At 42.9% G+C, this 18,292-nt stretch overlaps 1 protein-coding gene across 1 annotated transcript in view; it reads right to left on the bottom strand.

Annotated features, from left to right (window-relative positions):
- atp8b1 (ATPase phospholipid transporting 8B1) overlaps nt 1–13,453 on the bottom strand; it is a 114,822-nt gene extending 101,369 nt beyond the window's left edge. Inside the window, exon 1 of the mRNA XM_078409544.1 lies at nt 13,348–13,453. Within this exon, the coding sequence (XP_078265670.1) occupies nt 13,348–13,378 (31 nt within the window). The 5' untranslated portion in view covers nt 13,379–13,453. The remainder of the gene's footprint in view (nt 1–13,347) is intronic.
- Nucleotides 13,454–18,292: the final 4,839 nt, after the last annotated feature.

The following is an 18,292-nucleotide window of genomic DNA, read 5'->3' on the forward strand; positions in this document are numbered from 1 at the left end:
TCGCAGAGGATCTTACCTGGTCTACCAACACCATCACCACAGTAAAGAAGGCACAGCAGAGACTCCACTTCCTGAGGATCCTCAGGAAAACCAACCTGCAGGAGAATCTCATGTTGTCCTTCTATCGCTGCTCCATCGAGAGTGTGCTGGCATACTGTATAACCACATGGTATGCCAGCTGCTCAGAAAAGGACAGGAAGGCCCTTCAGAGGGTCATCACGACGGCCCAGAAGATCATCGGCTGCTCACTGCCCTCCCTGGAGCACCTGTTCAGCCTACGCTGCCTCAGTAGAGCAGGCAAAATAATAAAAGATCCATCCCACCCCAGCCACCGTCTGTTTGTTCATCTGCCCTCTGGTCGACGTTTCAGGTCGATCAAATCCCGAACAAACAGACTTAAGAACAGTTTTTACCCCAGGGCCATACGAGAACTGAACACTACCTTTGCACTAGGCAACACCGTTAAAAAATCTTGTACTTAATATAATTGTATTTAATTGTATTTATGTATTTATTTGTTTTTGCATTTATTGCATATATGTTTGTACGCACCGTCAGGATTGGCTATTTTTTTAATTTCGTTGTACTCGTTGCAATGACAATAAATGAATATTATTATTATTATTATTATTATACATACATATATATTATATATATATATAGTGATCCGACACTGTCTATTTGTATTGGATTCATGCTTCTGTACCACATCAGGCAGCATTGGTCATTTTAGTGGTGTCAAGGGTTTTTAACTAATCAATTCACCAATTAGAAACATAAAAAATAGGTGCTGGAGGAGGCCATTCGGCCCTTTGAGCCAGCACCGCCATTCATTGTGATCATGGCTGATTGTCCCCAATCAATACCCCGTGCCTGCCTTCTCCCCATATCCCTTGATTCCACTAGCCCCTAGAGCTCTATCTAACTCGCTCTTAAATCCATCCAGTGATTTGGCTTCCACTGCCCTCTGTGGCAGAGAATTCCACAAATTCACAACTCTCTGGGTGAAAAAGTTTTTTCTCACCTCAGTTTTAAATGGCCTCCCCTTTATTCTAAGACTGTGGCCCCTGGTTCTGGACTCGCCCAACATTGGGAACATTTTTCCTGCTTCTAGCTTGTCCAGTCCTTGTATAATTTCATATGTTTCTATAAGATCCCCTCTCATCCTTCTAAACTCCAGTGAATACAAGCCTAGTCTTTTCAATCTTGAAATTTTCTTGGCTCTAAGTATTAAGTTAAATGTCTTTTCAATTACATTGTGGATGCAGTAGAGTTCTATTGCTTGCAAATGCCTAATCTCCACTTCCATTACTTTAAAAAATAAAACAAGAGATATAGCTCATGGAGGTGAAATTAAAATTAACAGAGAAAGCAAAGAACAGTTCATTAAATATGATCAATTGGCCAGATACAGACAGAGTGGATCTCGAGTGCAAATATTCAATCAGTAACATCCAAAGTTTAAAGATCACGAAGCTGTAACTCTTCAAGAAATAGTTATAAATGTCAACTATCAACTTATCCAAGAAGTTGAACAAAAATAATTGCTTGCAAACATTTTATATAGGAAGAAATTGCAGAGAGTTATGAATACTGCCCAGTCTAGCACACAGAATCTGCCTACTAAAATGCCGCTAAAATTTACCCATGCCCTATTACGGTTTTCAGAGTCGAGTGGTCTATCTTGGTACTCCACTATCTTTGGTCTCGACCCAAAATGTCACCCATTCCTTCTATCCTGAGATGCTACCTATCCTGCTGATTTACTCCAGCATTTTATGTCAATCTTCAGTTTAAACCAGCATCTGCAGTTCCTTCCCACACAGAAGGGTGAACACTCCAGTTCATTGACCCTTTCAGAAGTGAACACAATATATACACTCAACAACATAAGGAATCTTATTGCCAAATTTCCAGTACATTAATCGCTTTCTTGGACTGAAGCAATAGAGACTGCCTGAGGAAATAGGTGACATCACTATCTCGTGTTCAATCTGAAATTTTAATATCCACTTAAGCAAATGCCCAATCCTTTTCATAAACATAGTTTAGTTTATTATCATGCGTACCAAGGTGCAGTGAAAAGCTTTTGTTGCGTGCTAGCCAATCAGCGGAAAGACAAAACACATGATTACAACCGAACCATCTACAGTGCACAGAAACACCATAAAAGGAACAACATGACTAATGTTTGGTACAAGTTAAAGTCCAGTAGATTCCAATCAAAGATAGTCTGAGAGTCGCCAATGATGTAGATAGCTCATGACTGCGCTGTAGTTGTTGGTAGGATGGTTCAGTTGCCTGATAATAGCTGGGGGAAAAACTGCCCCTAAATCTGAAGGTGTCACACTTCTACACCTTTTGCCCAATGGGAGATGTGGGGGGGAAGAGAGAGTGGCTGGGGTGCGACCCGTCCTTGATTATGCCGGTGGCCTTGCCGAGGAAGCACAAGGTGTAAATGGAGTAAATGGAAGGGAGGTTGGTTTGTGTGATGATCTGGGCATGCAACAACTGTACGATTGTCCCCAAATTCTCCTTCTAGAAAGTTCCACGGTTTTCTTTTTAAACCCTGAGGTATTTCAACAAATCAATGCACATTTCTCAGAGGAAAACAATAAATCTTACTTGCTGCTTAGATTCAGGGTTGATGATGTTATTTCAAAACTTGGAAATTTCTAGAAGGAGAATTTGGGGACAACCAATCATCACACAAACCAACCTTCCTTCCATTTACTCCATTTACACCTTGCACTTCCTCAGCAAGGGCACCGGCATAATCAAGGATGAGTCGCACCCCGGCCACTCCCTCTTCCCCCACATCTCCCATTGGGCAAAAGGTGTAGATGTGTGAAAACACACACCTCCAGGTTTAGGGGCCGTTTTTCCCCAGCTATTATCAGGTAACTGAACCATCAGTTACAACTACAAACAAACAACTACAGCGCAGTCATTAGCTACTATCTACATCATTGGAGACACTCAGACTATCTTTGATCGGAATCTACTGGACTTTAACTTGCACCAAACATTAGTCAAGTTATTCCTTTTATGGTGTATCTGTGCACTGTGGATGGTTCGATTGTAATCATGTGTTTTGGCTTTCCGCTGACTGGCTAGCACGCAACAAAAGCTTTTCACTGTACCTCGGTACACGGGACAATAAAGCAAACTATGTTTATGGAGAGGAGGTGGTTTGACAGTTGCGCAGGTGGATATTAAAATTTCAGAATGGACACGAGATAGTGATGTCACCTGCTTCCTCAAGCAGTCTAATTGCCTCAGGGATTTAACTCCCACTTAATGTCCAAGAAAGTGATTCATATACTGGAATGTGGTAATAAAATTCATTATGTTGTTGAGTGTATATCACCTAAATATAGTTTCCAACAGCATTTTGTGTTTTCCTTGTTTTTGTACAATCACCTCTCCATTTCGACCAGGAATTTTCATTTGTTAAAGATAGACACAAAACACTGGAGTAACTCAGCAGGTCAGGCAGCATCTCTGGAGAAAATGGCGATGTTTCAGGTCGGGACCCTTCATTTGTTACTTTTCATTTTAGTTTGTTACTTGGTTTCATCCATACTTTCAAATATCTACAAATACCTTAATTTTCAACAATCAACATTGTTATTGCATATGCCAGATCAAGGATGCAAAATCAGTTGCCCTTTACTCTTTTACCTCCAAATCATAAATGTCATGTTTAAAAGGCAATAAAATTGCATAACCTTTTCATTCCAGATGGTGCTTGATAAATAAAAGATGGGACTATCCAACACAAATAGGACAGTTCTTTTTAAGAGGAAACATTTGAAAAAGACAAGAACAGAAAAGATGAAGAAATAACCTGCAGGAGCTGGAATCCAGAACAAAAACAAAGTACTGTATGAAATCAGAAGATGGAAACAAAATGCCCGACTCAGCAGGTCGGGCAGCATCTTTGGATGTTTCAGGTGATGTTTCGGGTCGAGACCCTTCCTCAGACTGGATGAACTCAGTGGGTCAGGCAATAACTGTTCAGCGAATGGATGGATGACAATTCGGATCACTAATCTTCTTTAGACTGATGACTCATTCCCTCAACAGATGCTGCCTAACCCGTTAGGTCCCTCCAACACGGTTTTGCGCTCAAGAGAAAGGGTGGTTCTATGGAAAGATTGAGCACTATAAACCATCTTGGTCAGAGTGGCTCCAAAGTAGAGATATCCTTCAGGTGCATTTAAGTTTTAAAACCAGGAACCAGATAAATGGCAGAGTAAACTTGATGGGCCGAATAGCCTCCTCCTCACTCCCTTGAGCTAGTGGAATCAAGGGATATGGGGAGAAGGCAGGCACGGGTTACTGATTGTGGATGATCAGCCATGATCACAATGAGTGGCGGTGCTAGCTCAAAGGGCCGAATGGCCTCCTCCTGCACCTATTTTCTATGTTTCTATCTCTGCCTTAAAAGTGTCCACTGTCTTGGCCTTCACAGCCCTCTGTGGCAATAAACTTCACAAGTTAACTACCCTCTGACTAAAGAAGTTCCTCCTCACCTCCTTTCTAAAAGAGTGCCCTTTAATTATGAGGCTCTGACCTCTGGTCCCAGACCCTCCCACCAGTGGAAACATCCTTTCCACATCCACTCTATCTATGCCTTTCATTATTCTGCATGTTTCAATGACGTCCTCCCTCCACCTTCTAAACTCCAGCGATTAGGGGCCCAGTGCTGTCAAACACTCATCATATGCTAACCCACTAATTGCAGGAATTATTCTTGTAAACCTCCTCTGGGCCCTCTCCAGAGCAAAAACATCCTTCCTCAGATATGGAACCTAAATTTGCTCACTGTATTTCAAATGCAGCCTGACCAGTGCCTGACAGAGCCTCAGCATTGCATCTCTGTTTTTGTATTCCAGTCCTCTTGATATAAATGCTGGAATTGAATTTGTTTTCCTTACTACCGATTCGACTTGCAAATTAACTTTTTGGCATCCTGCACCAGCACTCCCAAGTCCCTTTGCACCTCTGATTTCTGGATACCTCCACAATCTATGAGCCCACCTCCTTCAGAACCATAGGGTGCAGCCCATCCAGTCGACTTATCTACCGTCAGAATTTTCAGCTTCCTAGCACCTTCTCCTTAGTAATCACCACTCCACTAACTTCCACCCCCTGACTCTCTACGATTGTAGGCACACTGTTGGTGTCTTCCACTGTGAAGACTGATGCAAAAAAGTTATTCAATTCAATAGACAATAGGTGCAGTAGTAGGCCATTCAGCCCTTCGCGCCAGCACCGCCATTCACTGTGATCACGGCAGATCATTCACAATCAGTACCCCGTTCCTTCCTTCTCCCCATATCCCTTGACTCTGCTATCTTTAAGAGCTCTAAACTCTCTCCTGAAAGCATCCAGAGAATTGGAGAGAATTCTGAGGCAGAGAATTCCACAGATTCACAACTCACTGGGTGAAAAAGTTCTTCCTCATCTCCGTCCTAAATGGCCTACCCCTTATTCTTAAACTGTGGCTCCTAGTTCTGGACTCCCCCAACATCAGGAACATGTTTCCTGCCTCTAGCGTGTCCAATCCCTTAATAATCTTATATGTTTCAATAAGATCCCCTCTTATCCTTCTAAATTCCAGTGTATATAAGCCCAGTCGCTCCATTCTTTCAACATATGACAGTCCTGCCATCCCGGGAATTAACCTCGTGAACCTACGCTGCACTCCCTCAACAGTAAGAATGTCCTTCCTCAAATTTGGAGACCAAAACTGCACACAATACTCCAGGTAGGGTCTCACTAGGGCCCTGTATAACTGCAGAAGGACCTCTTTGCTCCTATACTCAACTCCTCTTGTTCTGAAGGCCAACATGCCATTAGCTTTCTTCACTGCAAGGACACCCAGATCTCATTGTACTTCCACTTTCCCTACCGACACCATTCAGACAATAATCTGCCTTGCTGTTCTTGCCACCAAAGTGGATAACCTCACATTTATCCACATTAAATGGCATCTGCCAGGCATGCGCCCACTCACCTAACCTGTCCAAGTCACCCTGCATCCTCATAGCATCCTCCTCAAAGTTCACAGTTCAAACTGCACCCAGCTTTGCGTCATCTGCAAATTTGCTAATGTTACTTATCATCCCTTCATTGAAGTCATTAATATACATTGTAAATAGCTGCGGTCCCATCACAGAGCCTTACTATACAACACTAGTCACTGCCTGCCAATCTGAAAGGGACCCGTTAATACCTACTCTTTGTTTCCTGTCTTCCAATCAATTTTCTATCCATGTCAGTACCGTACCCCCAATACCATGTGTTCTAATTTTGCCCATTAATCTCCTATGTGGGACCTTATCAAAGGTTTTCTGAAGGTCCAGGTACACTACATCCACTGGCTCTCCCTTGTCCATTCTCCTAGTTACATCCTCAAAAAATTCCAGAAGATTAGTCAAGCATGATTTCCCCCCCGTAAATCCATGCTGACTCGGACCAATCCTGTTACTGCTATCCAAATGTGCCACTATTTCATCTTTTATAATTGACTCCAGCATCTTCCCAACCATTGATGTCAGACTAACTAGTCTATAATTCCCCGTTTTCTCTCTCCTTCCTTTCTTAAAAAGTGGGATAACATCCACAGGAACTGATCCTGAATCCATAGAACATTGGAAACTGATCACCAATGCGTCCACGATTTCTGGAGCCATTTCCTTAAGTACCCTAGGATGCAGACCATCAGGCCCTGGGGATTTATCATCCTCAGTCTCATCAGTCTACCCAACACCATTTCCTGCCTAATGTGAATTTTCTCCAGTTCCTCTGTCATCCTAGGTCCTCTGGCCAAGAGAACATCTGGGAGATTTTTTGTGTTTTCCTTAATGAAGACAGATTCAAAGTACCTGTTCAACTCGTCTGCCATAATAAATTGATTTATTCACAAAATGCTGGAGTAACTCAGCAGGTCAGGCAGCATCTCGGGAGAGAAGGAATGGGTGACGTTTCGGGTCGAGACCCTTCTTCAGACTGATGTCGGGGGTGGGACAAAGGAAGGATATAGGTGGAGACAGGAAGATAGAGGGAGATCTGGGAAGGAGGAGGGGAAGGGAGGGACAGAGGAGCTATCTGAAGTTGGAGAAGTTGACGTTCATACCACCGGGCCGCAAACTGCCCAGGCGAAATATGAGGTGCTGCTCCTCCAATTTCCGGCGGGCCTCACTATGGCACTGGAGGTGGCCCATGACAGAGAGGTCAGACTGGGAATGGGAGGGGGAGTTAAAGTGCTGGGCCACCGGGAGATCAGTTGCGTTAATGCGGACCGAGCGCAGGTGTTCAGCGAAGCGATCGCCGAGCCTGCACTTGGTTTCGCTGATATAGATAAGTTGACATCTAGAGCAGCGGATGCAATAGATGAGGTTGGAGGAGGTGCAGGTGAACCTCTGTCTCACCTGGAAAGACTGTTTGGGTCCTTTGATGGAGTTGAGGGGGGAGGTAAAGGGACAGGTGTTGCATCTCGTGCGGTTGCAAGGGAAAGTGCCCGGGGTTAGGGTGGTTTGGGTAGGAAGGGACGAGTGGACCAGGGAGTTGCGGAGGGAACGGTCTCTGCGGAACGCAGAGAGGGGAGGGGATGGGAAGATATGGCCAGTGGTGGGGTCCTGTTGTAGGTGACGGAAATGTTGGTGGATGATATGTTGTTATCTCTTACATTATGCCATAATAAATTCACCTGTTTCTGTCTTCAAGGGACCCACATTTGTCTTAACTATTTTTTTCCTCTCCACATACTTAAAGCAGCTTTTACTATCCTCCTTTATATTCTTGGCTACCTTACCTCATCTTATCTCGCCTTACTGCCTTTTTAGTTATCTTTTGTTGCTTTTTAAAAGTTTCTCAACTTCCCGCTTCCCGCTCATCTTTGCTATGTTATACTTCTTCTCTTTTATTTTTATATTGTCCTTGACTTCCCTTGTCAGCCACTGTCACCTCTTACTCCCCTTAGAATCTTTCTTCCTCTTTGGAATGAACTGATCCTGCATCTTCCGTATTATTCCCAGATATACCTGCCAATGTTGTTCCACTGTCTTCCCTGCAAGGGTCTCTTTCCAGTCAACTTTGCCCAGCTCCTCCCCCATGCCTCCAAAGTCCCCCTTGCTCAACTGCAATACTGACACTTCTGATGTTCCCATTTCCCTCTCAAATTGTAGATTAAAACTTATCATATTATGGTCACTACCTCATAATGGCTCCTTTACCTTGGATTCCCTTATCAAATCCGGTTCATTACACAACACTAAATCCAGAATTGCCTTCTCCCTGGTAGGCTCCAGTACAAGCTGCTCTAAGAATCCATCTTGGAAGCACTCCACAAACTCCCTTTCTTGGGGTCCAGTACCAACCTGATTTTCCCAGTCTCCCCTGCCGCCACAGAATCTCCTGTCCGAACCTTGGACATTGGAGTCACCCACCACTATGGCTCTGCCCGATGTCGGTCTCACCTCATTACTAGGATTGGGAGCCACTGACCTGTCCGCCATTTAGACTGGAAGTGTCTCCTGCCCCAACAGCTCCCAAGAGGGTGCACCTTTTTTCATCAGGCACAGCCACCGGGATCTCCTGCACTCCACGTTTACTCCCCTTTCTCACAGTCACCCAGCTTCGCTCTTCCTGTATCCTTGGCGTGCCAACCTTACTCTAGGTCCTGTCCAGGAAACTCTCGTTTTCCCGAATGGCCCCCGAGGTCATCCAGCTGCTTCTCCAGTTCCCCAACACGTTCATGTAGAAGCTGCACCTGGACACAATTCCTGCAGGTGTAGTTTCCAGAAGCACCAGCAGTGTCCCTGACTTCCCACATCCTGCAGGAAACAAACTGCACCAACTAGCCTGCCGTTTCTTCAGTGGACAAAAATCACAAATTTCGATCAAGTGTAGTCTCTTTGCCTCAGCCTCCTCCACGAATACTCTTGAACGAAAGACTCACACTTTATCTCCCAAGGCACTTCACCTCAACAAGGACGCTCCACTACAGCTGCACTTCTCTATCTGCTACCTAATCAATTACTTTAGGGCTAATTTGTAAATTACTCGAACCTGGGCCTTTGGCACTCTTTTTAAATCTTCTTTCCCTGTGATTCACCTATTCCTCTGCCATTTCTTGATTTCCCGTTATCACTTCTGCATCATTCTCCAGCGGCTCAACGTCCACTCTTACCTCTTTTTTACTCTTTATATATCCGTAGAAACTCTTGCTATCTTTTTTTAAATATTATTGGCTAGCTTACATTTGTACTTCATCTTTTCTCTCCATATTGTCCTTTTAGTTACCTTTTGTTGTTCTTCAAAAACAACCCAGTCCTCTGGCTTCCCAGTAATCTTGGCAGTGTTATATGCCTTCAATTTCGCTTTTATGTTGTTCTTGACCTCCCTTCTCAGCCACGGTGGTCTTATTCTCCCCCTGAAATCTTTCTTCCTCTTTGGAATGAAATCAACCCAGCACAGATACTTAACATGAAAGGCATCTTCACGTACAATTGAAAAAAATCCTTTAAGTGGTATGTTACAAAGTATTTTGCCACAGGGAAGAAAATGCACCAGACATCCCTGGCTGTTACTGCTTCGCTGCAGTAGAAGCCACCTACTTTAGTTACTGCATCAGAACAGAATAATAACACAATTTATTCCTTATCTTTGCGTGATGCCATCATGTGAAAGATTCCAGAGTTGATAGCATTTGATTTCATAATCACATTAGTTGCATGAAACAATAAACGGTTTCAACCTTGGAATAAAATAATTTCTCTATTTAAAATCCTCAGTATATTTTCTGACAAATTATTTAAGTGGTACAAACAGCCCTCAACAATTCTGAATATCCTCAACTTGATCAGGAGAAATCCTGAGCTGCAATATCTGAACACAAAGTCATAACCTGAGGAAGGGGGAATACTGATCAATGTCATTGTCTAGAAGCACACTTACTACATTACTACTAGTCTGAAGGGTCTCGACCCGAAACGTCACCCACTTCTTCTCTCCAGAGATGCTGCCTGTCCCCAGCATTGTGTGTCTATCTACTACATGGCCGACAGTTTGCTCTGACATTTGAAACAACAGGATTAGATTCCCCTGTGTGAAGTTCCATGGTCCATCCCAATCATCTATAATAATCCTTTGTCCAGCACCTGATCCTTAGCCTTCTATGCCTTGGTGGTTCAGGTACTCATCTGTGTTCTCCCTATTCAGGTAATTGACTTTTTGTCCAAAACAAGCACAACGAGAGGAGGCATCACATTGAGATCTGTAAACATTGGTTTCAAATTAGTCTCAACCGCGATTCATGAGTATCTCGGTAAATAAATGAGCAGTTCTGAAAGTAAATTCAAAGACACTGCTGTCTAAAATATTGCAGCAGAAATTGAGAAACACCAACTTTAGCATTTGAAAGCTGTAATCTGCGAAATGATTCACCTTCTCAAAATGAAACGGAACTGAGAAAACATTGAAACATTGAAAATAGAAGCATGTGTGGGCAATAATTTCACCTTTCAAGCCTGCATCTCCATTCAATATAATCAGAACTGATGAGCCAAATTTAATACCCTCCTCCAGTTTTCACCCGATACTTTTATCCTTCTTGCCCCAAGAGAAATATAAAACTTCTTGAATACATTTAATGAGTTGTCTTTAATTGCATTGTGGTAAGAGTATTCCTTCATTGCCAGTAAAAATTAATCATTTAAAAAAAAATGCAGCTGTTTTAAAGTTTTGGAATCAGGAATATCACATTTCATTAAAGAACAATGCACACATTGATTCGTGTAGGACACTGGTGAAAACCAGTTTTTTTGACCTTGTGGACAAGACTGAATATTTATGAAACAGCCCAAACAAATGATGTCTTGGGACGAGATCAATGAATTATTTACAAATCATCATCCACTATTGTAACACACTGCCGTTTTCAAATGAAGCAATGCGCTATTTCTGACCTGATCAAAACCTGAATAACGATTTCTGGTACCTACAAACAAACGTCATCGCTCAAATCATTTCATGGCAATTAAAAATGTGCAATTGGAACAAAGTGCGAAGCAGTTCCTTTTTCAGGTACTGTACTTTAGATTTTTTATTTCTAAGAGATAAGAAACAAGATATTTGCCTATTGCACAATGGAGAAACAAGGAACTGCAGATATTGGTTTACAAAAAAAATGCTGGAATAACTCAGCAGGTCAGGCAGCATTTCCAGAGAACTGGAATCTGAAGAAGGTTCCCGACCTGAATTGTCACCTATACATGTTCCACAGATAAGCTTCCTGACCGAGTTACTCTCCAACACTTATTTTTTCTCCTAATCTGCTCTCTCCCTTCTCTTCTGTTCAGTAATCCAGCAAGAACACAGTAGAGAAAATCTGGTAAATGTGTCCTATTGTCACTATTGTAAATATTGTCCTATTGAGAGCATTCAAGATAAAACCAAAAATGGCAGAGAGAGAGAGAAATCAATGCTACAAATTTCATCTATTTATTGATTGTAGTAATTTTATTTTACACAAATTTAAATTACACATTCTAGTTGCTGCCGAGTATAGTGTAACCACAACTTTTATATCAATGACTATTTAGCTTCTTCTTTGAGCTTATGTTGATTTTTTAAATTGATCATTGAATGACATTCAATTCATGAAAATGCTGCATTGGGAGAATTCTTCAACAAAATTAAACTATGCAGGCAGCTTGCTGACATTATGAGTTGAATGGTAGAGATCCCACTGAACTGACTCCAGGTTTTAACAGGCCAGAAAGGGAGACTCACTCATATTTTGGCAGCTCTAACTGAATGTAATTATAAATTGCTGGGGAAGATACGAATGCAATCGTCCCCAACCTTCCCGACACTCAATCCCAGTGCTGACAAACGACAGAACGTCAGATTCCTATTTGCTGCAAAGGATAAAATCACTGCTGCTTAAATTGCTAGTAACAGCAGCAGGACGCAACACGTCTCCCTCAGCAAGAGGAGTAGGAGTGGCAAAGATCCTCGCCTCGGAGCACATGTGGTTCAGTAATAAAACCAGAGCACCCCTCAGGATTTTTTATTGAACCTTTAATTTTTGTCCCTGGTCAAAGACTTATACAATAGCTTTCAAGTATTTCACCCAACACATTAAATACGATAAAATAGCAAACAGAACCAGGGAAGGAGCATCTATCCCGGTCATTCATGACATGCACCAGCACTGGAAATTCCTGTAGTTAAAGAGACCATCTTTCATCATGTAATAGCTTTCAAGACGCCAGGCCTCCCTAACAAGAGTGCAGCAGCCCCTCAATTTTCTTAGACAACCCGTCACGAGAGATGACCTGCTTCTTTTCCAGTACAGTGGAATAGGAGATAGCTGAGGAGGCCAAGGTGAGATCCAAACTCTGCAACAGAAGAGCTGCCGGAAAAGAAGGATGGGTGGGTTCTCGCGGCAGTTGACCCCCATGCCAGGTCCCCCTATGCTTTCTCAGCACCCCCCCTCCCCCCCCTTCCGAGCCCTAGTCTCGGAAGCCTATGTGAGGGAAGTGATCACTCATGATTTTTGTTTTTGCTGAATTTAAGGTCATGATCTCTCAACACTTCTCAAGTCATCCAAAGGCTGCATAGAAATTGATCGTGAGTTTCATTTCACCAAGTCTCGGTGAAAGCAGACATCAATAATATTGTAGTTCCTCAATATGAGGCCCAAATATATGCAAGTGGAGTTGAATCCTTAGATTTTGACAATGCTATGAGCAATGCAAATTCAGCATTGAATTGGAGTCACACAGTATAAAAACAGGCTTTTCAGCCCAACCTGCTCACGCTGACCAACATGCCCCATCTACATTAGTCCCACCTGCCTGCATTTGGCTCATATCCTATAAACCTATCCTATCCAGGTACCTGCCAAAATGTTTCTTAAACATTACAATAGTACCTGCCTCAACTACCTCCTGTGGCAGCTCGTTCCACAGACTCACCACCCTTTGTATGAAGTCATTACCCCTCAGGTTCCTATTAATTTTTTCCCCCCTCACCTTAAATCTATTTCCTCTGGTTCTCGATTTCCCCGACTCTGGGCAAGAGACTCTGCGTTTATCCTATCTAAAGAATTGTAATACACGTTAAATTTAACTCTCTTAAAGCACGTGTTCATTTGAACAGGGGATGTATCTTGGAATAGCTTGCCAATATTTCCAATAATGGTCTATCTAATACTTAGATTTTTATTCCCCAGTCAGCTGAGAAGTAGAGCATTGCACTCCAGTTTATTTCAATAGGAAAAAAAGGTCACTTCTCACTCGATATTACCAGTATCACACATGCACTTACCGGGAACAGGCAACGTATATCTCTTATCCATTTAACAGTTGAACGTTTCAAAGGCGGAAGAACAGATCAAACTTATGTAGTCTGGCAAGCTCAGTATTTGCGCTTGGTTAATCATAAGTGAACTTGTACATGTCCCATTTGCAAAGCAGTTAGCAGAAATGTTCTTTCATGACATTTTTTAAAAAAGCCGAATACACCAACCAATTCACGATGTAATATCACTTTCAACAGACAAACCACACCTTACAGCGATGCCCAAAGGTTAACTACTGAACTTGGTTAATCATTAACGATAAAAGATGGATCCTTTCCAAACATGGAAGGCGGCAAAGTCGACATTTTTTTTTACAATATCGCCAGCCAGACTGCTACATTGACCTGAGCCAATCTAGAAACTGTTCAATAGACAATAAACAATAGGTGCAGGAGGAGGCCATTTAGCCCTTTCAGCCAGCACCACCATTCAATGTGATCATGGCTGATCATTCTCAATCAGTACCCCGTTCCTGCCTTCTCCGCATACCCCCCCGACTACGCTATCCTTAAGAGCTCTATCTAGCTCTCTCTTGAATGCATTCAGAGAATTGGCCTCCACTGCCTTCTGAGGCAGTGAATTCCACAGATTTACAACTCTGACTGAAAACGTTTTTCCTCATCTCCGTTCTAAATGGCCTACCCCTTATTCTTAAACTGTGGCCCCTGGTTCTGGACTCCCCCAACATTGGGAACATGTTTCCTGAACACAGGTGGCTGGGTACAAACAAACCGAGCCCTGCTATATAGCGGTGGCATTCTGGTCAAGTTACTTGTTTAACAAACTCAAAGCACAAGGCTACTGTGCAAGTTGAATATAGGCTTTCTGTAATTTGAAGAAACAAAATACTTGTGTCAGTAGTAATAATCACAAAATCAGGCTTGTTTTGAAAATCCCCCTGGTTTGCTTATCTATCATAACTGAAGGGCCAAATGCTATCCTTACCCAGGCTCACCACCACTTTCCAAAAGAGCCATTAGGGATAGAGACAAATAGTCAGAGCGATACACAGGTAAACGGGCCCTTCAGCTCATTTCATCCATGCCAACCAAGATGCCCAACTCAGGTAGAACCACTTGTCTGCACATATCATATCATATCATATATATACAGCGCGGAAACAGGCCTTTTCGGCCCACCAAGTCCGCGCCGCCCAGCGATCCCCGCACACTAACACTATTAACACTATCCTACACACACTAGGGACAATTTTTACATTTACCCAGCCAATTAACCTACATACCTGTACGTCTTTGGAGTGTGGGAGGAAACCGAAGATCTCGGAGAAAACCCACACAGGTCACGGGGAGAACGTACAAACTCCTTACAGTACAGCACCCGTAGTCAGGATCGAACCTGAGTCTCCGGCGCTGCATTCGCTGTAAAGCAGCAACTCTACCGCTGCGCTACCGTGCCGCCCACGTTCCATACATTTCCAAACCTTCCCTATTTCAGCATCCAAAAGGCAGAGGGTAGTGGGGGGGTGCTACTCTGAGTGGAAGACTGATTCCACAGGGATCTGTGCTGGGATCTCTGTTGCTTGTGATGCACATAAACGACTTAGACGCATATGTAGATGGGTTGGTTAGTAAATTTACAGATGACACCAAGATTGCTGGAGTTGTGGACTGCGAGGATGGCTGTCAAAGTATTCAGCAGGGCATAGACATGGGTGGAGAAATGGCAGATGGAGTTTAATACAAGCAAATGTGAGACGCGGCACTGTAGGGTTGAGTGTTTTGCAGTGCGATAACTATCAAGCAGTTTAAAAATCATTCAACAACTTGTCTTTGGACACTCGTGGCCATTTAACAAATTAACAAAGCTGTCAGGTTTAATTTTTAAACTATCTTGGCAGGCATCGGATTTCACAGTACAATTTGCATCTTAGTCAAAAGGTCTAACATTATCCATCATTAAAGATGTAGAATGATCTCAATGAACCGTAATGAGAGAACAGAGTCCAACACGACAAACTAAATAGATCTATATTTACTTGTACCTTAACTAATTGGTCAGGTGCACACTAACTGGAAGCACACATTTCCTCTTTCGATCAAAGCTTTTGCCCTATTTTAACTATTGCACTACAACTGATCTGAACTCCAAATTGGTCTCTGCTAATGTGGGATTCCAATTTATAGATTATAAAATTTGATAATTGTTGAGAAGTGGTGCTTATATTCAAAACGCATGTCTAATAAAACAAAGTTACTTTACTGTATAAGAAAATAACTGCAGAAGAAGGGTCTCGACCCGAAAAGTCACCCATTCCTTCTCTCCCGAGATGCTGCCTGACCTGCTAAGTTACTCCAGCATTTTGTGAATAAATCGAAAGTTACTTTACTTCTGTCCATGTGTATCTAAAAACCTCTTAGATGCCACTGTCGTATCCGTCTCCACCGCCATCCCTGGCAGTGTATACCAAGCACCCACGACCCCCCTGTGTAAAAAACAAAATACATCGCACCTCTTCTTTAAACTGTGCCCTCTCAACCTAAAGCAATGCCTTCTAGCCTTTGACATTACCACCTTGAGAAAAAGGTTCTGACCGTTTTGCCTCTCTTTAGACTCTTACTTTAAACTTATTAAAACAGGCTCTTTGGCCCACCGAGTCCACCCCGATCAGCAATCACCCCATACACTAACACTATCCTACCACACGAGAGACAACATACAAACCTGTTATTCTTTGGAATGTGGGATGAAACCAGAGCACCCAGAGAAAACCCCTGTGGGAGAACGTACAAACTCCGCACAGGCAGCACCTGAGGTGCACTTTGAACTGTTGTGCATTTTGAAACCAAGTTACATTTTGCTACGTTCTGTGAAGCTATAGACATTGGATGAAAGTTCACTTTTCTTTATATATAAATGATACATGTTAGCACAGCCATCATTTTAATGACGTGGGCAGCAAAGGGTGAGACTGCAAGAAGATGGACTTTGTTCTGGTTTTCTCTTCTGAGATGTTCACTCCCTTGATGAGTTGCAATCGCTTAAGTGCTTGTCAACGTCATACCCAATTATAATTCGAGGCAACCTCCTCACAGAATATCAGCAAATTATTTGGCTGCAGCTGCACAAGAGTTCAAACCTGTCACTTGTTAAGGGAGGGGCCATGGTAGTCTGGCAGGCTAACCTTTACCTGATTGAGGCCAGGCGCCAGCTCTCAGACACCTCCTCCTACTTACCCCTGGACCATAACTCCACAGATGAGCACCAGTCTCTTTTCTCTCAGACCATCTCTGATTTTATCAAGTCCGGCTTCCTGCACAAATCTGAAGAAAGGGTCCAACTCGAAACGCCACCAATCCTTTTTCTCCACCATCTCCAGTTCCTTCCTACACCTTTTAAATACACATCTGCTTGCTTTAAAGAGGATTCATCAAAAACATTATGTTCATAAGCAGGAAACATTTCCTCACATACTCAGGGTGTGACATTTACCCAAGGCACCATTGCCATTTTCCCTAAGAATTCACAATCTTTTGCAGAATCTGGAAAGTGGGGGAGGAGTTTATTATCCAAATGCTGAGACCCCAAAAGACTACATTTTGAGCAACAACTTAATTTTAAATCAGGATCAACACTTCGCAAGTTGGATAGCAAAGGCAGTGAGGGATAGAAAGGAAGAAATCCTGCTATTACTTGTCATAAGAAACTGAAACAAAAGGTTTAGACTGAAGAAGTTTAAAAAGAAGACAAAGGGCGGGAAATGTGGCAAAGAGGAGAAAACACAAGGCCAGTAACCAGTGAGATCTCCGATGAGATTTCCAGCACTGACCGTTTGGATAGAAACATAGAAACATAGAAAATAGGTGCAGGAGTAGGCCATTCGGCCCTTCGAGCCTGCACCGCCATTCAATATGATCATGGCTGATCATCCAGCTCAGTAGCCTGTACCTGCCTTCTCTCCATACCCCCTGATCCCTTTAGCAAAAAGGGCCACATCTAACTCCCTCTTAAATATAGCCAATGAACTGGCCTCAACTACCTTCTGTGGCAGAGAATTCCACAGACTCACCACTCTCTGTGTGAAGTAATGTTTTCTCATCTCGGGCCTAAAAGACTTCCCCCTTATCCTTAAGCTGTGACCCCTGGTTCTGGACTCCCCCAACATCGGGAACAATCTTCCCGCATCTAGCCTCTCCAACCCCTTAAGAATTTTATATGTTTCTATAAGATCCCCCCTCAGTCTTCTAAATTCCAGCGAGTACAAGCCCAGTCTATCCAGTCTTTCCTCAAATGAAAGTCCCGCCATCCCAGGGATCAATCTGGTGAACCTTCTCTGTACTCCCTCTAAGGCAAGAACGTCTTTCCTCAGGTTAGGAGACCAAAACTGCACACAATACTCCAGGTGCGGTCTCACCAAGGCCCTGTACAACTGCAGCAGAACCTCCCTGCTTCTAAACTCAAATCCTGTTGCTATGAATGCCAACATACCATTCGCTTTCTTCACTGCCTGCTGCACCTGCATGCTTGCTTTCAATGACTGGTGCACCATGACACCCAGGTCACGTTGCATCTCCCCTTCTCCCAATCGGTCACCATTCAGATAATACTCTGCTTTCCTGTTCCAGGCATCCAGTGCTTAGGACATTTTCCTTTTTTGCTATCAAATGTTAAATATGGTAGTATTGCAGACTTGTACCTGTTAAATATGCCAGAGCAATGCAATAGAATTGTGCAACAAACCCTCAAGATTTGCCATTACAAAAATTGCAGCAGCTTTAATTTATCATCAAATTGGAATATTTGTTGAAACTGACTTGCTATTTTAAGACAAAAACAGCTCAAATAAATTAAGAAATTAATTAGTAATCATATTCTGCATTTGGTGAAGAGCCCAGGCACAATAGATCATGCAAGCTGGGAATTGTTTACTCAGAAATGATTCAACGTGAATTT

This window comes from Rhinoraja longicauda, chromosome 1, assembly GCF_053455715.1.
Source record: "Rhinoraja longicauda isolate Sanriku21f chromosome 1, sRhiLon1.1, whole genome shotgun sequence".
Classification (NCBI taxonomy): domain Eukaryota; kingdom Metazoa; phylum Chordata; class Chondrichthyes; order Rajiformes; family Arhynchobatidae; genus Rhinoraja; species Rhinoraja longicauda.